General features: G+C 37.2%; 1 protein-coding gene across 1 annotated transcript in view; it reads right to left on the bottom strand.

Moving 5' to 3' along the window:
- The window catches only part of CSMD3 (CUB and Sushi multiple domains 3), a 746,059-nt gene that overhangs the window by 120,289 nt on the left and 605,562 nt on the right, over positions 1-20,208 (bottom strand). Inside the window, exons 38-41 of the mRNA XM_087747332.1 lie at positions 18,498-18,602; positions 11,436-11,554; positions 8,755-8,824; positions 6,847-6,963 (exon numbers count right to left, since the gene is read on the bottom strand). Of these exons, the coding sequence (XP_087603458.1) occupies positions 6,847-6,963; positions 8,755-8,824; positions 11,436-11,554; positions 18,498-18,602 (411 nt within the window). The remainder of the gene's footprint in view (positions 1-6,846; positions 6,964-8,754; positions 8,825-11,435; positions 11,555-18,497; positions 18,603-20,208) is intronic.

Here is a 20,208-nt window from a genome sequence, read left to right as displayed (position 1 = left end):
TTTCAGTTGCACATAAACTGATCTCTCTCAGCTTATATATATATAATACATATATATAAAATAATAAGACACAGTAAAAATTATGCAAATAATATGGATTATATATATTGCAAAGGTATGTGGAAGGAGTGTTTGCTCCTTTAAGGGTATTTGGTCAAGGACATTTTCCAATGAAGAGAGGGAAAATACAAAAAGGAGGAAGCCGTAAACAAGAAAATAGAGGACACAAACCTGAGGGAGGCAGTGATGAGAACCAAACCTGGTCAATCACACTAATTGATGAGGCCAAGTGAGAGTGTGAGAATGTTTATTCCAGCAAGGTTATCCGATCAAAGACTTTATCAGTTGGAAAACCAACAGAAAAGGGGTGAACCAGAACCCAAAATATACAAAGACACAGACCTGACAAAGCAAACATGGAGCCAATGACAAGAAACAAACCTTGCTAGTCACACTAATTGGTGGGTTGTCAAGAAACTACAGGCACAGCTTCCAGGAAGATCAACCTGGACTTTGTAACTGATGAGATTGTAAACCAGGGGGACCCCTTACTGGGAGGAGTGCAGGAATTGATAGACCTATACAAACCCCTGAGAGGATGTGCAGGGGAAAGGGGAGCATGGAGGAACGAAGACAGGGGTAGGGAGGAAAGGGTATAAAAGGGGCTGGTTGTGTGTAGAACGGGGCAGATAAGTACGTTTGTCTGGCTGAGCCCTGCACCTGATCACCAGTCTGTCCTATCATCTCATATGTTTTTATTAAATCTTTTCTTAACTTTCTGTGTAATCTAACTCTCTATCCCATGTGTATGTGTGCTGCAAGGACTAAGTGCCAGTACTAGTGAGACCAGTATCTGTGAGTGGAATTTGGTGCCAGATGCTGGAGTCAGACCAGAGGTGTGTGTGCCCCTGGCCTGTGGTGCTAGCTACTAGACTGAGTGTGTGGCTCTCAGTGCATTGCTGGTGAGACCTTGGGTGGGGGGGGGAGTGAAAATTGGTGCCAGCTACTGAAGTCAGACCGGGGGTGTGGGCGACCTGCAGCCTGTGGTCTCAGCTACTGGAGTGAGCAAGAGGCCATAGCTTTCTGGATCTAGGGAGGGTCCTACAGGGTCTCTGAGCAACCTGATCTAGTTGAAGATGTCCCTGGTCATTGCAGGGGGGTTGGACTAGGCAACTTTTAAAGGTCCCTTCCAACCCAAACTATTCTATGATTCTACGATTCTATGATTCTACAGACCTCGTGCACAGAATGCCAGCTAAGGAGGGGACCAGTATGAGTGGACTGGGTGCCATCTACTGGAGTCAGAGCAGGGGTGTTGATGCCCCTGGCCTGAAGTGAGTGCAAGGGTCTTTAAATTCCAGTCACTGGGGTGGGAACAGTGTGTGTTCTCAAAAATCCTTACATTACTTAACATATATATATTATTTTTGAGCCACAAAAAATTTAAATTATATTATCTAACCATCATTCATCAGTATCTCCCCCACTAAACACACAGTTCAATTATTTAATTCCTATACACACACTGTGCTGTATAATGATCTTGCCAACAGAAATTTCTGATTATTTGATTCAGTAAAGAACAGGAAGGTAGCTTACTATCCATTAGCAAGTTATCTCTCCTAACCAGGTGATGTATTACAGGGCTCTTCAGACATTTTCCTATTTATACATATTTCTATATAAGTTACAACAAAGTAGAATTTGTATTTTGTTGGGAGTTAGTGCAACTATGGAATGATAATGGAGCACTTTCATTAAGAAGATGATTGAGTCCCACTGGTGTTTCTGGCAAAGACAATCAACATGATTTCATATAAAATTGAAAGGAAAAGATATAATGTCAGATTAATTATTGAAAAGTCATGAATAATTTTGTAACTCCTAAACTGTAATAGCTAAATAGTGTTTGCCACTGTCTTTTAGAGCTTTCTCCCCAGATACCATGTAAGGTTTATGAATGGTTTTCTGAAGCATGTAACATTTTATATGCTACAAGAAAAAAGGTTGGGGCATAATTAAATTACTGTTACCTTGCTCTCTCTTTATCTGAAGATAGTTTATATGTGATAAGAAAGCTTCTGCTTATAAGTGTCATTCTTTGGCTTTGCCAGACTTCCAAATATTTCCTACACAGAGAATCTACTTCTATCCAAACTTTGCTCTTTCTCTATCAATGATATTTGTAGGCTTGGCCTTTTATTTGATCCTGTGAACAAAACACTTGCCCAAAGTTTAAGCTGTTGTTAATAACTGCCAACTCATGCTATCTTACGGCCAATTTCTTTTCTCTTTCACCCAATTTGTTCGATACAAAAACAGCTCTAATATATTTTTGCCCATCATTCTGCTCTCAGTACTTTATTGTCTTTCACTACAAGTTCCTGAACCATATCAATCTTCGAAATTATTAATCCTTTGCTCAGCCTATAGCACTTGCCTCTGTTTGTCTCAGACTCTGCTTGTTAGACTGTTTTTTTCTATGCCTTTTGCAGTTTGGGCACCTCTGATGAATGATAAATCTCAGAAAGAACAGCAACAAATCATATAAAGTAACCTTGTAAGTTGATTGAAATCAACATAGTGTCATTGGTTTAGGTTACACCATTAGCTAACATAAAGTGGAACATCTTATGATCCATAACTTCTAACCAGGAAAGAATCTTGTTAGAAACACTTAAACAAAAGTAAGCCTATAGAAGGTTCCCATGATGGTGTTTCTGAGTTTTTCTGTGTGCTATTCAGAAGAGTTAGACATATCTGCCTCCACTGGACTAGCACCACAGCATCATTAAAACCAGTTTTAGCCATCACTTTTCCTAAAGTATTTTTTTTAATTTTTACAATGTGATTTTACTTTAATTTTCAATTCAGTTTTAATCATATCTTATTTAGAAATAGTAAAAAATGTCAAGCGCTTTTCAATGTGTGCAGTTTTAGTTTTCTTCTAGAAAAAGGACCATTTATTTTTCCTGTATATGAACTGGAAAACTAGTGGGGATCTGCATGGGATCTGAAGATTCTAGACAGCATTATGACTCATGATCATAGAATCATAGAATCATTAAGGTTGGAAAAGACCTTTAAGAGCATCGAGTCCAACCATTAACTTAGCACTGCCAAGTCCACCACTAAATCATGTCCTCTCCTCAAGCACCACATCTACCCGTCTTTTAAATACCTCTAGGGATGGGAACTCAACCACTTCCCTGGACAGCCTGTTTCAATGCCTGACTAACCTTTCGGTAAAGAAATTTTTCCTAATATCCAACCTAAACTTCCCCTGGCGCAGCTTGAGGTCATTTCCTCTTGTCCTATCGCTTGTTCCTAGGGAGAAGAGACCAACCCTTACCTCACTCCAACCTCCTTTCAGGTAGTTGTAGAGAGCAATAAGGTCTCCCCTCAGCCTCCTCTTCTCCAGACTAAACAACCCCAGCTCCCTCACCCACTCCTCGTAAGACTTGTGCTCTAGACTTTTCACCAGCTTTGTTGCCCTTCTTTGGAAACGCTCCAGCACCTCAAAGTCTTTCTTGTAGTGAGGGGCCCAAAACTGAACACAGTACTCGAGGTGCGGCCTCACCAGTGCCGAGTACAGGGGCACTATCACCTCCCTGGTCCTGCTGGCCACACTATTCCTGATGCAAGCCAGGGTGCCATTGGCCTTCTTGCCCACCTGAGCACACTGCTGGCTCATGTTCAGCCGGCTGACAACCAACACCCCCAGGTCCTTTTCCACCAGGCAGCTCTCCAGCCACTCTTCCCCCAGCCTGTAGTGTTGCATGAGGTTGTTGTGACCCAAGTGCAGGACTCGGCACTTAGCCTTGTTGAACCTCATGCAGTTGGCCCCGGCTCATCGATCCAGCCTGTCCAGATCCTTCTGTAGGGCCTTCCTACTCTCCACCAGATCGACACTTCCACCCACCTTGGTGTCGTCTGCAAACTTACTGAGGCTGCACTCAATCCCCTCATTCAGATCATCAATGAAGATATTGAACAGGAATGGCCCGAACACTGAGCCCTGGGGAACACCACTTGTGACCGGCCGCCAACTGGATTTGACTCCATTCACCGCCACTCTCTGGGCTCGGCCATCCAGGCAGTTTTTAACCCAGTGCAGAGTGCACTTATCCAAGTCATGAGCAGCCAGCTTCTCCAGGAGAATGCTGTGGGAAACAGTGTCAAACGCCTTACTAAAGTCCAGGTTGACACCATCCACAGCCTTCCCCTCATCCACTAAGCGGGTCACATTTTCACAGAAGCAGACCAGGTTAGTGAAGCAGGACCTCCCTTTAATAAATCCATGCTGGGTGAGCCTGATCCCCCGGTTGTCCCACATGTGCTGTGTAATGGCACTCAAGATGATCTGCTCCATGACCTTCCCTGGAACCAAGGTCAGGCTGACAGGCCTGTAGTTCCCCGGATCCTCCTTCCGACCCTTCTTGTAGAGGGGTGTCACATTTGCTGACTTCCAGTCATCTGGGACCTCCCCTGTTGACCAGGTCCGCTGATAAATGATGGAGAGTGGCTTGCCAAGCTCCTTTGCCAGCTCCCTCAGGATCCTCGGGTGGATCCTGTCTGGCCCCATGGACTTGTGAGCATTCAGGTGGAGGAGCAGGTTGGTGACTGCCACCTCTTCAACAACTGGGACTTCATTCTGCATCCTATCTCCATCTCCCAGCTCAGGGTCCTGAAAACCCTGAGGGTGACCAGTCCGACTATTAAAGGCTGAGGCAAAGAAGGCATTAAGTACCTCAGCCTTCTCCTCATCCTTCGTGGCAAAGTTTTCCTCTGCATCCAACAAAGGATGGAGATTCTCCCTGACCTTCCTTTTGTCTGGTATATTTGTAAAACTTTTTTTGTTATCTTTAATGGTGGTGGCCAGTTTAAATTCTAGCTGGGCCTTCACATTTCTAATGATGAAACACTAGAAGCTGTTACATCAAGCTATCTAAAATTCAGGTAATGGCAGAATTTAAATATCAATGCTATTTCTATAAAATGCTAATACAAAAAAAAAAAACAATTATTGACTTGAATATTGTGAATTTTGAAAAAAACACAAACATAACAATTCAGTTCTATATGGAAATCCCTATCCTGATATAATGAATTTCCCACAGATAGATTCTGATAAGTCAGTGTTACTGAATGTTTAATATTATTCAGTTTAAACAAACCATGCACAACAATTGGCTTTCATGTAAATGATAAGTGAACCAGGCTCACTGGACTTATAATTGAAAAGATCACAGAAGTCGTTTTCAAAAAAAGACAGAAAAAATCTGAACAGATGTAGAAGGGAAAACTATTTGGGATGTCACATTCAGTTACTGTGGAAGACCCAGAAATTCTGTATCATAAAACAAGGAAGATGACAGAAGATGGCAAGTGTAAAATAGAAAACAGTGAGGCATGTCTGAAAAAACAGCATGCCACAAGTATAAAAAATTTGATGGGATGACTGTATTGGCTAGCTTTGAATAAAGATTTTGCAATGATAGATACATAGGATCCACTCAAAGTTGCTCAAGGGGTTAGCCAATGTAATTGAAATGCTGATATTACCTATGCAAAATCATGGTGAATGAGAGAAGCATTGGTGACCAGAAAAGTCTGAAGATATATCTTTAAGACAAGAAAGAGGATTTGGGCAATGGCAACCGCAGGTTCACTGCAGTCCCCAGAAAGATTATGGAACTTGTCTAATTGGAGGTAATTTCCAACCACATAAAAGACAAAAAGGAACTCAGGAGCAGTCAACATGGATTTACTAACAGAAAATCACAATTGATGATTCATGATTTCTTTCTATGATTAAATTGGCAAAGGGAGAATGGTGGATATAATTTACTCTGCTATGACTTTTGACTCAATCTTCTATAGCATTCTTATCTGGAAGCTGAACATATATGAACTTGATGAATGGAGAGGAAGTAGGTTAATAATTAATGGAACTTTAAGGCTCCAAGAGTGATAATCAGTCATTCAAGGTCCAGTTGGTAGCCCGTAACAGGTACAACATTCTATGGGTTGATATGGGAGCTTACATTATTCAAGGTCTTCATGAGAGACCTGATAATGAGAATGCATCCTCAACAAATATGTGGAGGATACTTAACTAGGGGACATGGATGATATACCAAATGGTACAACTTCTGTCCAGAGAAACACTGAAAGACTTGAGAGCTGAGTAAACACACCCTTCTTAAAGGTTTGCACAAGAAGTGCAAAGTTCTGCATCTGAGCACAACATCCTTATCTGTTGATACAGGCTGGGAATTGATTAGGTGAGTAGGAGCCCTGCTGAGAAGCATCTGCTAGTCGTAGTGGACTTGATCTAGTGTTACTGACAATTTCACTTTGAGTGGGAAGCTTGACAGCTTTGAGTGGGAGGCTTCTAGAGGTCTCTTCCAAGAACATTTCTATGCTGCTGAGATATTCACCTAGGATATGCAAAGAAGCTTAATGATAAAATAATGAACTCAAATGTAGCTTTAACTTCTTCTAAACTGATACTGACTTAGTTTAAAATATTCGTGATAACTATTTATTTTTATTGGGTTTATGACCTCACAAAGAGAAATCAACCCTGTTAAGTTAGAAAATTGTGCTTAATTCTAATTAAACAACTTTGTCTTTATCAGAAAATTGTAGTATATGTTAAATGAAAAAACAAGAACCTTGTAGCTTTTCTATTCTTTTTCTTTTAAGGCTCTGATAACTTCTTTAAATAAATTATAATTCCTTTTTTTACCAGGATAAATATTCACAATATTTTAAAATCTGTGTTCAGTGTTTTGCATCCATAAAACCCCCAACAAATATAATCTGTGAAAGAACACATACCAAAACCAATAGGAAGCTTTATTGTCCATGTGCAATCCAAACTGCTAGGATAGTTGCCAGGAAACCCAGGGCTGAGGATCACTCCGCTGAAGTCTGACATGCCACCACCACATTGTGCTGCAAAAAAAAGCAAAGACATTTTTCAGAGGAGTAGAATCAGCTAAAAATTAATCCAGAATATTGAAGATTCTTCCAACATTAATAATATAATAATAACTAGGTTTATATTTCAAAAAGTGCGCAAACATTCTTTTACCACTAAATATCTGTAACAAAGTAATTTACAAGTAGGTGCTTTAAACATATGTATCTACTCTGAATTGACTAGGTTTTAATTTGGGGGACACATGCACCTGAAAAGAGAATAGATGTTTACTCTGCACTCTGTCTGGCTGAACCACACTTGTGAACAGGCAAGTAGCACGCATCAGCTCATAGCAACACTGACACAATTCCAGATTAGTTTGTAAAGGAGTATCTGAATAATATAAGATAATAATGTATTTTTAAAAGATTCTGTACTCAAAGCACTTCAAAAGACCTTTTAAAAACTGCATTTATATCCTGCTGTTCTAAAACCAACATAAAAGAAGCAGACTCAGAAAACGTACACATACACATATTTCCAGAAATTGAACTAAATCCATATTTGAACTTCATTTTAATTTTTTTCAGGCATGACATCAGTGAATAAAGTAACTTACACTTCAATATTAGATTTGAAGATGTTAATTATGGTAAATACAATTTTTTAACAGTTTTGTCCAATTAACAGTTGCTACATCCTTTGAAACACAATTATAAATCATTACTTACAAAAAAGAAGGAAAAAAAGGAAAATAAAAGCCCTAAAATTTTAGCATAGCATCTTTGCCTTCAGAATTTACCATAAAGCAGTGTAATTATCATATCAGACTTCCTAGACATATGTTAATGCATAATGATGGAAACTGAAGACTAACTCCTGAAAAAATTCTTACAAATATCTGAATCTTGTTGAATATTTATAAATTCTAAGCTGAGGGAGCTTGGTACCTCATAGGAGGTTTTTAAAACCTCACAGAATTAAGAACAGGATTATATGAGGCAGCTCAAGAGGTTATGTAATCTGTCTTGAAGAAAAGCAAAGGATAAAATCTTTAATGAGATCTGCAGCATCCTACTTTCCATACATTCAAGATACAAATACAGATAACTTTTGCCATTAGGGAACCCAAACAAAAAGGCATTTCTATTCTGTGAAAGAGAATACAAATGGAAAGAGTTTTACAACCCTCACATTTATTCATCACATAAAGAGAACATGTTTAAATGCACTTCAAATGTTTCATTTGGGCTTCTGGCAGGATTCCAGTGCTTTTTCCAACAGCATTAATATGGTCATGTATATAGTTTAATTCGAAAAATAATGTATCTTCTTAAATTGGGCAGACATGCCTTATGTTGAACTTACTGGAGATGAAACTGAACTGCTATTTCTATTTTAGTGTTTTCTATAATAGTCACCACATTGCTGTGGAAATGATTCATAAATAAATTAATTATGTTTGCAAGGGTCTCTGGAGTTCTCTTCACTGATAGTGAATTGATGATAGGTTCTGCCTAGAACATATTTGGTTCCGTTGGACTCGATGATCTTAAGGGTCTTTTCCAACCTTGATGATTCTATGATTCTATGATTCTATGATATTCCATTCTTTCTTCTTCTGACTGGACACTTCAGAAAAGGTTTGTCAAAATAAGTGTGAAGTATACTTTGAAAATCTTCAGCTTAATTTGACCATTTTCACTTTTAATTAAGTTCTTCCAGTTCTCTCTGTTCTTTCCCCTATAAGTATCTTTTATTTTTTAGTTCTCTGGCTTTCTTATTCTGGCATATTTAAGAAAGTTTATGTATGCTGAACATACCTAAACATATTGGAATCGGATAGTTCCATCTTCTTACTGGTCCAGGCATACAGGTGATGTGTGAGTGTCCCTAAAATGACACAATATTTGCTAATTCATATAATAAAAAATATACAATATATGGCACATTGTTAGTATCTCAACAAAAATAATTTAAATGTAAACCATCATCAAAATATAGAAAAACAATAATGTATAACATTTATATTGTACACTGTGAATTGTATCATACTTTCACTATAACAGAGAAGACTGTAATCTTAACTATGTGATTGTTAGCCCACAAGAGGATTGTGTTTGTGTTCTTAATATTGTTTCTAACTGCATAACAGTATCCAGCTGAATTCTATAATACCAGCTTTAGTATAAACCAAGGGTCTAGAAACTAAAGGTCTAATGGAAGCAATATTTACATAGTATTGTTTTGCATAATTTGTGGAATATGATGAAAAGATATGAACTATATACATTATACAGTGCTGACTTTACATCTTAAATTCATAATACCTATTCTAAATGCAGTCCTTACCCTCACCCCTGAAACAGTTGGCTTAAGTTGCCAAAAGCTGAGATATTTAAGGACTCTCTTTACAACATGTGTCCCTTTACAACAGGTGAAGTGCTATGATTTCGAGGCAATCTGTTACAGATATGTTCCAAGACCCACCAGAGTGACCCTCTGTGTTGTTCATCAGCCTCATGTAGTTGTAATTGCCTTCCAAAGACAGCAAAAGAAAATGAAAAATCTTAAGAGAAAACTGTACTTGGGATATCTTGCAAAACCAGACAGTATACATTTTAAGATGATCTAGTAGAAAAAATTCAGTAGCTTTTGGCCTGTTTGTTCAACCCTCATATGAAGAGAAAAGTTAGTTTTTCATGTTAAACCTCCTTATCGATTCAGAGCCTGTAGCATTTGAGGGAACCAAGTATCTCTAAAGCATCCAGGATAACTGTGAGTAGTTTATTCATCAGTCTGCAACCCATTCTTTTTCTCTCCTAGAAGAAAGATAAACACACTTTCTCCATAGTGCAAGTAGGCATATCAACTCATTGCTAGAATAAAAAAAAAAATGAAGCGGCAAAGTCATAGGGTATAAGCCAGAAAAACAATATGGAGGGAAGAGGTTTTACATATGTGTTTGCACAGTCTATGCTCCAATATTCTTTATATTTTCTGTATTATTTCAGCCATTTGCTGTGGCTTGTCTGCTCACACATTTATATTTAAGTATGAAATTAAAACAAAGAAGAAAGAAATTATTGACAGGTTGGTCCCAAGAATGACCAGCTAAAATCAGGCAACATAAGAAGTAAACTTCAATAGTCATTGTCAGAGCTGCAATCACAGAACATTTCAGTTATTCTTGAAATGCTAGAAGGCTGCACACATGACTAGGAACTCTGTCTTAAAGGGAAAACCTGGATACAGGTCCCAAATCCAAACAGCAGGTGAGATCTAGAAGCAGACAATTTCATTTAGTTTCTATCACAACACATAAACTGTAGCTTTTAAAATATATTTTTCAGTCCAAAAAAGTAATTCAATTTCTATTTTTGATGTAGTACATAAGACCCCAGTATTCAGGTCTTCACAGAATTATGTAAAATACATGTTTGAAATTATTAACATTTTTAAAACTTCAGTTAGTCCGACACTCATGAACATGTGTTGCAGGCTAGACTGATGTTAATGAAGAAAGAAAGGCAGGTAAGTTGTCCTTTTGCTAATTTACTCCAAAGGTATCAATAATTCCATTAGTGGTTAATCATGTGCTGTTAAATACAAAACATTTTCTCCCTTTAAGACTTTTATTTTTACTATACATAGGTAATGTGATTGTTTTCTCTCTTTTTATGCTCTCAAAGAGCTAGATAAAGTGGAGACTCTATAGTCTGCAGAGTCACAAATGAGAAAAAAAAAAGTTGTTGAAAACAGTAACTTATCAGTTGGAACCTTAGTCCTTTTGGGGAGTGTCTCAAGTGGAAACAATACTCAGTTTTGTATTTGGTTCTATGGTGTAACTGTACAAATTTTTGAAAATATTTTCAAGACCTTTCCTGTAGGCAGACAGATTCCTACTGGTTATATAAGCTAAGTAACTCAAAGAGGCAAATTAGTCACAGTTTACAATTACTGCATTGCCTCTAGTTATACCTTTTGCTAATGCAAGAGCATAGCAAATTTGCTTGGCAGAAATACACGCATATTTGAAAACCTTTTTGGATAAAAAAACCCCAAGTAATTACTGAAATAAAATAACTGTCACTATCTGATTTACTGAGAAAAACAATTATTTCCTTTCCCTTTGTTCTTATTCCCCCTCTTCACTTACTTTCTTTTTCCTCCTGTTCCTAGAGAAGTATTGATAATTCGTCATCAAGTGATTTAACTTAATTTGCCAACACTGCATAGCTCAGCTATGAATACCAAAGATGCCATCAAAAATAGACAACAACCTATAATCATTAATGCAGAGGAAGCACAGAGCCGTACACTTCTGATAGAATATTTGGATGGCTGTTAATTTAATATTTGGCAGAAAAGCCTGCCAGTCCTGCAAGCTTATCACATGTTCACAACTCCTGAAGAGTTCAGTGTCCATTTCATATTGACAAACTCAAATATAACCATGTTAAAGAACTAAAAGGCACCATTTGAAATTAGAAACTTGGCTCACCTGAAGAGAATAACCCTGATCACACTGGAAAGACACCACATCTCCAACCATGTATCTGTCTCCAATTTTGATCCCATTGCTTGGTGTCTGTGGTTCAGGACAAGAGTCCAAGCCTATAGCTGTGAAAAATTGAGAAGTTTAGACATTCTAAGGAACATAAAACCTAGTTTTAGATTCACATAGAACTTCTGTGTATACTGTACATAGGCACACTGTATTGATATGCTTTAGGAAGCTCTTGGGTACCAGCAGTTTGTCTGTGGACAAGGAAGTGGTATATTATTTTGGAACGACTGTTATATAAGGAGAAAAACCTTATTTCCTGAGTAAAGTAAAAGGAAAGAAATAATCAGAGTGGCAACAAACACTTCCCAAAAATCTGCAGTCTCAACTCAAAGTCTTCTCTAAATTTCCACTATCTCCTGGCTGAGACTCATTCATTTCCACCTCCAGTCTCAATTCTAATTACAGCCTACCTAATTCAAACTGGGGGCACCCCCACTTTCCTTTCCCAGAATCCGTTCCCGGGGATGCTGGCCGATACTACACCAAGTGCAAAACACAGGAAAACCCATGCAAACTATAACTGCTTACCTGCATTCAGTCCATCACAGGTCTGACTCTACTCTTCCATTCATGTACACAGACACACATACACACAGAGTAAATATTTACATCAGATTTTACTGAGTCTGTTATTTTAATGAAATATTTAGGTATCTCTTCTATTGCAATAGAAGCTAGTTTGCCAAGACACCATATGTTTTTTTCTTGGTCACCAAAAAGGGAAATAAATAAATTCTTCATTGCATCTACCTAGGAAGATCGAGGGATATACAAATATGTGTAACATTAAATATAAGCAGCTCAGTTACTCTCTCTGCCTACACCTTAACTAGTTGTGAAGCTAGGACTGTTAAGCAACTGAACATCAGTACATAGGGTAATAGGGAAATGTTGTAGGATTCAACAATGGCACTGCTTCAATATATAATCAATCTCTGCATGTTTAAAAACTTACTAATGTAACTGATCACTTCAAGTAAGAATCTTATTAAGTAAAAATTATTTTTTGAAGACCCTTACAATGAAGTATTTTTATACTATATGAAAGCTGAAAGCTAATACAAATTCTAAGGAATTTATAAAGCATACACATTATTTTTTGTCTATGAGGCATGTTTTGTGCATCAATAATAGTTTTCACTACCATAATTTTACAATAACATTGTATTGTAAAAATGCAAAAAAACTCAAATTGAATGTCTGGCATTTAGAAAGTAGACATTAAACTGATAATCTAGTTTGTAATTACTGTTCTTAAAAATGTATTGGGCACATGAAGCTTTATATAAAACTATATTAAAAGAAAAACTTTTTGAACTAAAATCATTGGAACCTACAGTCTGTTCATACAAGTAAAACTCAGAACCATGGCAATATAAACTTCCTGCTATAAAACATAATTCGATCCTAAATAGGAAAAAAATCCTTAATGCCTTTGCAGTCCTTATTTTCGTTGCTGACAACAGTAATGAGAGGTAAAACCATATTTTTTACTGCAGATATCTGTTAATTGGAATCAGAAATAACTAATACAGGTCCACAACCTGAGCCATTTTACTCAATACTTTTGGTCACTGTTAACTTTGTGGTTTTTTTTTTTTTTTATTTTATATTTGTTATTAATCAACTTACACAATTTAGCAACAAGATGTTCTCCACAATATGCAATACTGGCTTGCATCATCTTGTGTGGAAATGAATGCTGCTACTTTGAAAAAGGTAGTATTTATTTCAGGGGGTCTTCTCTGCAGCTTCACAGAAGAGGATATAATGTTCCTTTCTCTATGACAATAATACTTTTGTATATATGGATCACAAACTTACTGATCCCATAATGATCCAATATTTGCCATGTACTAAATGATGTTAGTATTTTGCAACCTATTTCTAAGTAACAGATTATTTTTATCTTTGAAATTCTTATTTTCTCTTCTCAAACTGCAAACAAAAAGAACATCAAAGAATCTATTTTGAAAATGGCTGATGGGCTTAGATCCACTTTTTACATTTCAGAGATCCAGACAGTTATCCAGCTCATGTATAAAGTACAAATGCAAAAGAATAGTAGTACTTGGCTTACAGAGATGAGTGCTTATAATCTATTTTGAACAGTTAAGGAAAGAGTTAGGAGTTTTCAGCTTCCAATTACTGAACCTTCATCTGAAATGCAAAACCTTACTATGTGAATACTCAGGCCATGCAAAGTGAAACGAGTTTAGTTAAATACTTTTCTCAGAGTAGGTATCTTAACAGCTCAAAACATCACAGGTATTCATCCTATTGTTCTCTCACTTCAATTAATAAAATAATTCTTGGAAAAAAATACTGTTTGAACGTTTACAATGTCTGAAACATAACAGGGTTTGCTGCCTTCCCAGCTGAGGGCTAGTCAGAGAACTTGTGTCTTTAGAGTGTCATGATAGTTATTCAGGTGAAATCATAAATTTATTCATAAACTTCACTCTGTTCATTATTGACTCATTTGTGGTGCATGACTAGTTCCTTGAAGCACTTTATACTACTATCTCAGTATAATGTGTTAGATTTTTAAACTTTCATGAGCAACGGCATTAGAAAGAAAAGAGATTTTAACATAGGCATTCATTGAAAACATACTTTCAGTGTCTTCTAATTTTTAGATAAGAAGAACTGTATATAAAGAAAAAGAAGCTATTTGATGTTGTCTCACCCTTCTCCAACAGCTCCTATGTCTCTAAATATAAAAAGTTACCAATGAAACTTTGGATAATGCACTCTGGTACTACAGAAGTCTTAAAGTAATAACCCTTTTTATTTTTTAGAGTTATAACTGTAATTTTATGGAAATGTTTTTATATTTATGATGTTAGAATTATACATTATACAGTTTAAATACATAGATTTCTAGGGATTATATTTTAGAATGAAAATTAGTGTGTCATGTTTTTTACTGATTTTAAATAGATATTGAGTATTATAGAAGTTATGTACGAGGCAATCTGACAAACTCAACTAATCTTAAAGTATATTACTACTATTTATACAGCATAATCAATTACCTAATTAACAAAACTTTAGTTAGAGAAAATGAGGACTAAATTAAGATCTATAGTGGCATAAAACATAAAAACATGATGTATGTGTTTAAGAACATACTTTTAGGTGACATACTTCAGTTGATGCAATATATTTTCATATTTAAGGTATGCACTGGAATACATAAACTGCATGTTATAATAGGAATTTAAGGATCCAACAAAGAAAAAAGACTATTGATAAGACCATTATTCAGTTTTGGAATATGAATACTTAATCCCTTATGTCAAAGTATCATTTATTTGGTCATAAAATAATTCTTCAACAAATAAAATTCCTTTTATTTTGTTTTATTTTTATATAAAAAAGCACATTTGGATTTTGTAGCAGTTCAAAACATGAGCCAGATTGGACAGCATAAAAAACCTATTAATAAAGGATGAAAAGAGATATTGGAAATGAAACAAAATTCAACCTTCTTACAGAAAACTGTTGTTGAGATGAAAAAATAATCACTTTGGCAATAGAGGTGCACTTCCCCTCAGACTCATGTGTCCTAGAATACATGAAACAGACTTGGAAGATGCACTACATATTGAACAAAAAATATTTATGGCTAACTGACTTGAAAATTGTTTAATATAAATATTTAACTCTGATGTAATTTTCAATGAGAACTCTGCACTGATACCTCAAAGATGAAGACTTTAATTTAGCTGACTCCTCATGATGACCTCTGTCAGTATAGGCTCCAGTGAAATGTAATAAATGTATGAAACACTGGCATTAAATGTGGCCATTACTTTCTATTTACTATCTCTAAAAACGTAATCACAACTTTTAGAGCAGGAAGAGTTGTCTGAGAGTCAGAGATGACCAACACAACTGAGGAGAGTGAGCTCTGTTCTGATCAATGCATTTCTGGAGAAATTTCAGTAGAAATACAACAGTATTGTGAGTTCTGGAATCCTGACAAAAATTCCTGTCTCTCCGTTGCAGAAAGCTGCAAGAGACAAAAATCCAGAAGATAGACAAGATACAGTTTCTGTTGTCTTCCTTCCAGCAATGATGAGAAAGTATTGTCCCTTAGCTTAATCTCTGGTATCAAATTCATAATTCAACCCAATGCAGAATTTCCATAGTCTCTTCTTGAAAAATAATTAAGCTACAGATGAAAAAAAAAAACAACAAACCCACAACTTTCCTCCAATTCACAGGTAATAGAGACTATGTCTTTCTTAGTGAGTCGTGCGGAGTAATAGTCATGGATCTATGGACTGAAACAGCTGGTGCCTAGGACTCAGGATCCATACTAAGTGCCAAACTAAAGGGCTTTACCATTATTAGCTTTAGTTGGTCTGGTCCTATAGGCTGATTGTCCATTAGTGGCTGAAAGTATTAGCTGGGATGTTGAAGTACACATTCCTATTTAGTTCTGCATGACAGGAATCCAGATTGCATGCTCTGAAACCATGCTTTAGTTCTGTGTTGGAAGCCAGAGACTGGTAAACAAACAGGGATGTCTAACACTTTACATTTTTCCACATTTATTCTACAAAATGATTACATTATTTTGCAACTTGAAGCATAGGAATTTAGTTACAATGTACCACTATTTTAAACTTCAAAATAATCTTGACAATATTTTCTATTTTATTTTTCTTATTTACAGTTTATAGATTTTGTACTCCACAGATTTTATGGAGTTATTATGGTCACTTAATCCTATTCTGCACTTTAAATACCATAGATTTTACTTCAATAATTCCCACACATGCACAATAATTTATGTTTATTTTAGAGCATATATTTATAAAATTTATCACATATCACAGAAAATCTTAATTCAGAAGTCATCATAGTTTACTCTCCAACAGCGATTCTTTACTTGTTACAAAGGTTTTGATGCTAAAGTTTACATTTGTTTCTAATAAAGATTACAGGTTTAGACATTGTTTTGCAATTTCCTCACTCCATCTCAAATATATTTTCATATATGATATTTTAATCACATATCTCTATCACCTGCACATTAAAAGTTAATTAATTATTAATTTTGTAAAATAGCGTATTTTACTGAGCTACTGGTTAATTGGGTATCTACTGAGGGACATCAATAATCTTTCCTGAATCACAAATTTTCAGCATATACTTTGGGATACACTCACACAGAAAACATATTACATACATACAGATTCACACATGCACCTTTGTATAAATCCATACACACATACACAGCTATTGTTCTTGGCACAGATCAATACTTTAAATGATATGCTGTGAATTCTTTCTTTATTTAGCAGTGAAAGTTGTATGCCAGCAGTACATTACGCATTTCAGTTATTTGGACACATAGGAATACACAGATGTGTTTTCACTTTCACTGGATTCAGTCTCATTTTAATTTCTTTTTCATACCTTCCTGCAGTTTTTTACCCTCTGAAGTTGTAAGCAGCTGGGAGAGTATCTGCATATCAAGGAAATGGCAGGATAATTCTAACCTATAACTAATGTTTAGTTATAGACAAGTGATCAGGCAGCAATTTTGCAAGGCCGTTTCTCCGACTGGCTAATCAGACAACCAGAGCATGGGATTTTCATACTGTAAAACTGACAAGAAATAACAGTGACACAATTATGCAGATCAGACACCAGAACCAATATGAGCAAAGGAAACTGCAGAGCTGGGAAGAGAAAAAAAAAAAATCTGCAACAAAATATTATAGATTACCAGAATTCCTGGCAGTCAGCTAAGGCAATCTCATTCAGACAGAAAGTATATTTATAATTATATCTTTTTCTACTGGTGAGGTACTGAGTAATAAGAAAAACATTTGAAATAATTTTGCTGTGTTCTAACCAACCTGTGAGCATTTGTCAGTTAGTTAAGAAGCACAGCTGCTTTCAGTTTATTCATTCTTTCATTTTCTCTAAGAGTGATTAATTTTCATGTCCCACACATATATATAAAATACATACTATATAGTACATATATTATTGTATTGGGCATAATTTGCAGATTTTATTGGGGGTGGTGGGTTGTGGGGCTGCAAGGGTGGCATCTGTGGGAAGAGACCAGGGACTGTGCCAAACACAGCTTGTTCCAGCTAACTCCAGCTGGGTCCAACGGACCCACCGCAGGACACAGCTGCACCCACCAGAGAAGTCTGTGGTGCCTCTGAACCACTCAGATGTGCCTCTGTGAAAACATATTTAAGAAAAAGTGGTAAGCACCAAGAAAAGGAACAACAAGGCCAGAGCAGGAGGAGAAAGGAGACCTCACTGGAGGAGGATGGACAGAAGAGAGTGACTGAGCAGAGGCTGCAGCCAAAGCAGCTGGCTGAGCAGGGACTGGAGCCCAAGTGTCCCCTTGAACTGGCACTGAGAGGTGGAACCACATGACACTGACCCAATCTGCTGCACTGCCCTTGCCTCACCAAAGAGACAGAGTATAGTGTGGGGCAAGGGCACTGGAGAACAAAGAAGAGTGTGTATGGGGAGATGTCTCGAGGGAAACAGAGGAGTTTTTCTAAGAATTTGTTTATTATTATTTTTGTTCAATACCAGAATCAGCAATTAATTGTTAATTGGCAAAGCAGTTAAATTGAAATCACCCAAATCATCATGCTGGCTTTGCCTGCAGCAGTTATACAAATATGTTATATCTCGGTATAAGGATTGTCACATGAGCATATCTGCATTTACTCCTGACTGCTGTATGTTCAGAAAAGCTTTTTGGTGAGCAAAACCAAATTAAAGGTGGAAGTAAGACAAACTAAACTTCCCAGCCCTTACAGTACAGGTTTCAGGCCTGATCTTGCTCCCTTGGAATTAAATGAGGATTTTGCCAATGACTTTGAAGCAATGGTATATATCTCATTATGTGCAATAGAACTGAACATTCTTCTTTCATATAGTTTAGGTACACCTGATGTCTGCAACCAGCAAGCACTCTTGATTAATTGAACATTTCTGCATTACCTGTATACTCAAGATGAAATCCAGCAGCTGAAACACTGATATCAGACTGAAAATTTAGGTACAGGTTATTTGATGTGCTGTTGAGAAGGGGAGGTATGGTTGTTCCTGAAAAGAGAAATCAAAATATTATTGAAATGCACAGAAACTGAAATAAATACATACATAAATTTGTGTGCATGTATAAACAGAGAGAAAGAGAAAAAGAGAAAGGGAGAAAGGAGGGAGTGAGGATGGGAGGGGGAAAGAGGTCGCATAACCAATTTCACCATATTTTGTCATCATGGATATTATCAGATATATGTCCCTATAAACGTTTTATTACATTTTCAGTGCACCACAGTATCAGACACATGAACTGTAAGCACTCATGGAAGCAAGGACTAATATAAATTTATATTATCATAGAATCATAAAATCATTTAGGTCGGAAAGGACCTTTAAGAGCATCAAGTCCAACCGTTAACCTAACACTGCCAAGTCCACCACTAAACCATGTCCCTAAATGCCACATCTACCCGTCTTTTAAATACCTGCAGGGATGGGAACTCAACCACTTCTCTCGGCAGCCTATTCCAGTGCTTGACAGTCCTTTCGGTGAAGAAATTTTTTCTAATATCCAATCTAAACTTCCCCTGGCGCACCTTGAGGCCATTTCCTCTTATCCTGTGACTTGTTACTTGGCAGAAGAGACCAACCCCCACCTCACTACAACCTCCTGTCAGGTAGTAGTAGACAGCAATAAGGTCTCCCCTCAGCCTCCTCTTCTCCAGGCTAAACAACACCAGTTCCCTCAGCTGCTCCTCATAAGACTTGTGCTCTAGACCCTTCACCAGCTTCCTTGCCCTTCTTTGGACATGCTCCAGCACCTCAATACCTTTCTTGTAGTGAGGGGCCCAAAACTGAACAGTTATTTGAGGTGTGGCCTCACCAGTGCTGAGTACAGGGGCAGTATCACCTCCGTGGTCCTGCTGGCCACACTATTCCTGATGCAAGCCAGGATGCCATTGGCCCTCTTGGCCACCTGGGCACACTGCCTGCTCATATTCAGGTGGCTGTCAACCAACACCCCCAGGTCCTTTTCCACCAGGCTGCTCTCCAGCCACTCTTCCCCAAGCCTCTAACATTGCATGGGGTTGTTGTGACCCAAGTGCAGGACCCAGCACTTAGCCCTGTTGAATCTCATACAAATAGCCTTGGCCCATCAATCCAGCCTGTCCAGATTCCTCTGTAGCCTTCCTACCCTCCAGCAGATTGACACTTCCACCCAACTTGGTGTTGTCTGCGAATTTACTGAGTGTGCATTCGATCCCCTCTTCCAGATCTTTGATAAAGATATTAAACAGAACTGACCTGAATACTGAGCCCTGGGGAACACCACTTGTGACTGGCTGCCAACTGGATTTGACTCCATTCACCACAACTCTTTGAGCTTGGCCATCCAGCCAATTTTTTGCCCAGTGAAGTGTACACCTGAATTTTACATGCTTTTATCCATAATAGGAGAAATATTCACTGGGGTTTTCATAAAAGCAAGAGCAAATTCTGTAACTGGAATAATTTTAAATGTAACAGCCAAATATATCAAGCAGCTCTGAACATATTTTGTATGTCTATTCTTAGAAATGTGGTTGATTATTTATTTGTGTTTCAGCACAAGACAAGGCAACAATCTATTGTCTGTGATCTCATTCTCTACACATGAATGAAGTAG

This window comes from Nipponia nippon, unplaced genomic scaffold (genome assembly GCF_047370975.1).
Source record: "Nipponia nippon isolate SJK-2023a ecotype South Korea unplaced genomic scaffold, ASM4737097v1 scaffold_1, whole genome shotgun sequence".
Classification (NCBI taxonomy): domain Eukaryota; kingdom Metazoa; phylum Chordata; class Aves; order Pelecaniformes; family Threskiornithidae; genus Nipponia; species Nipponia nippon.
Note: the sequence above shows the minus strand (reverse complement) of the source record. Positions and strands in the feature narration are given on the sequence as shown.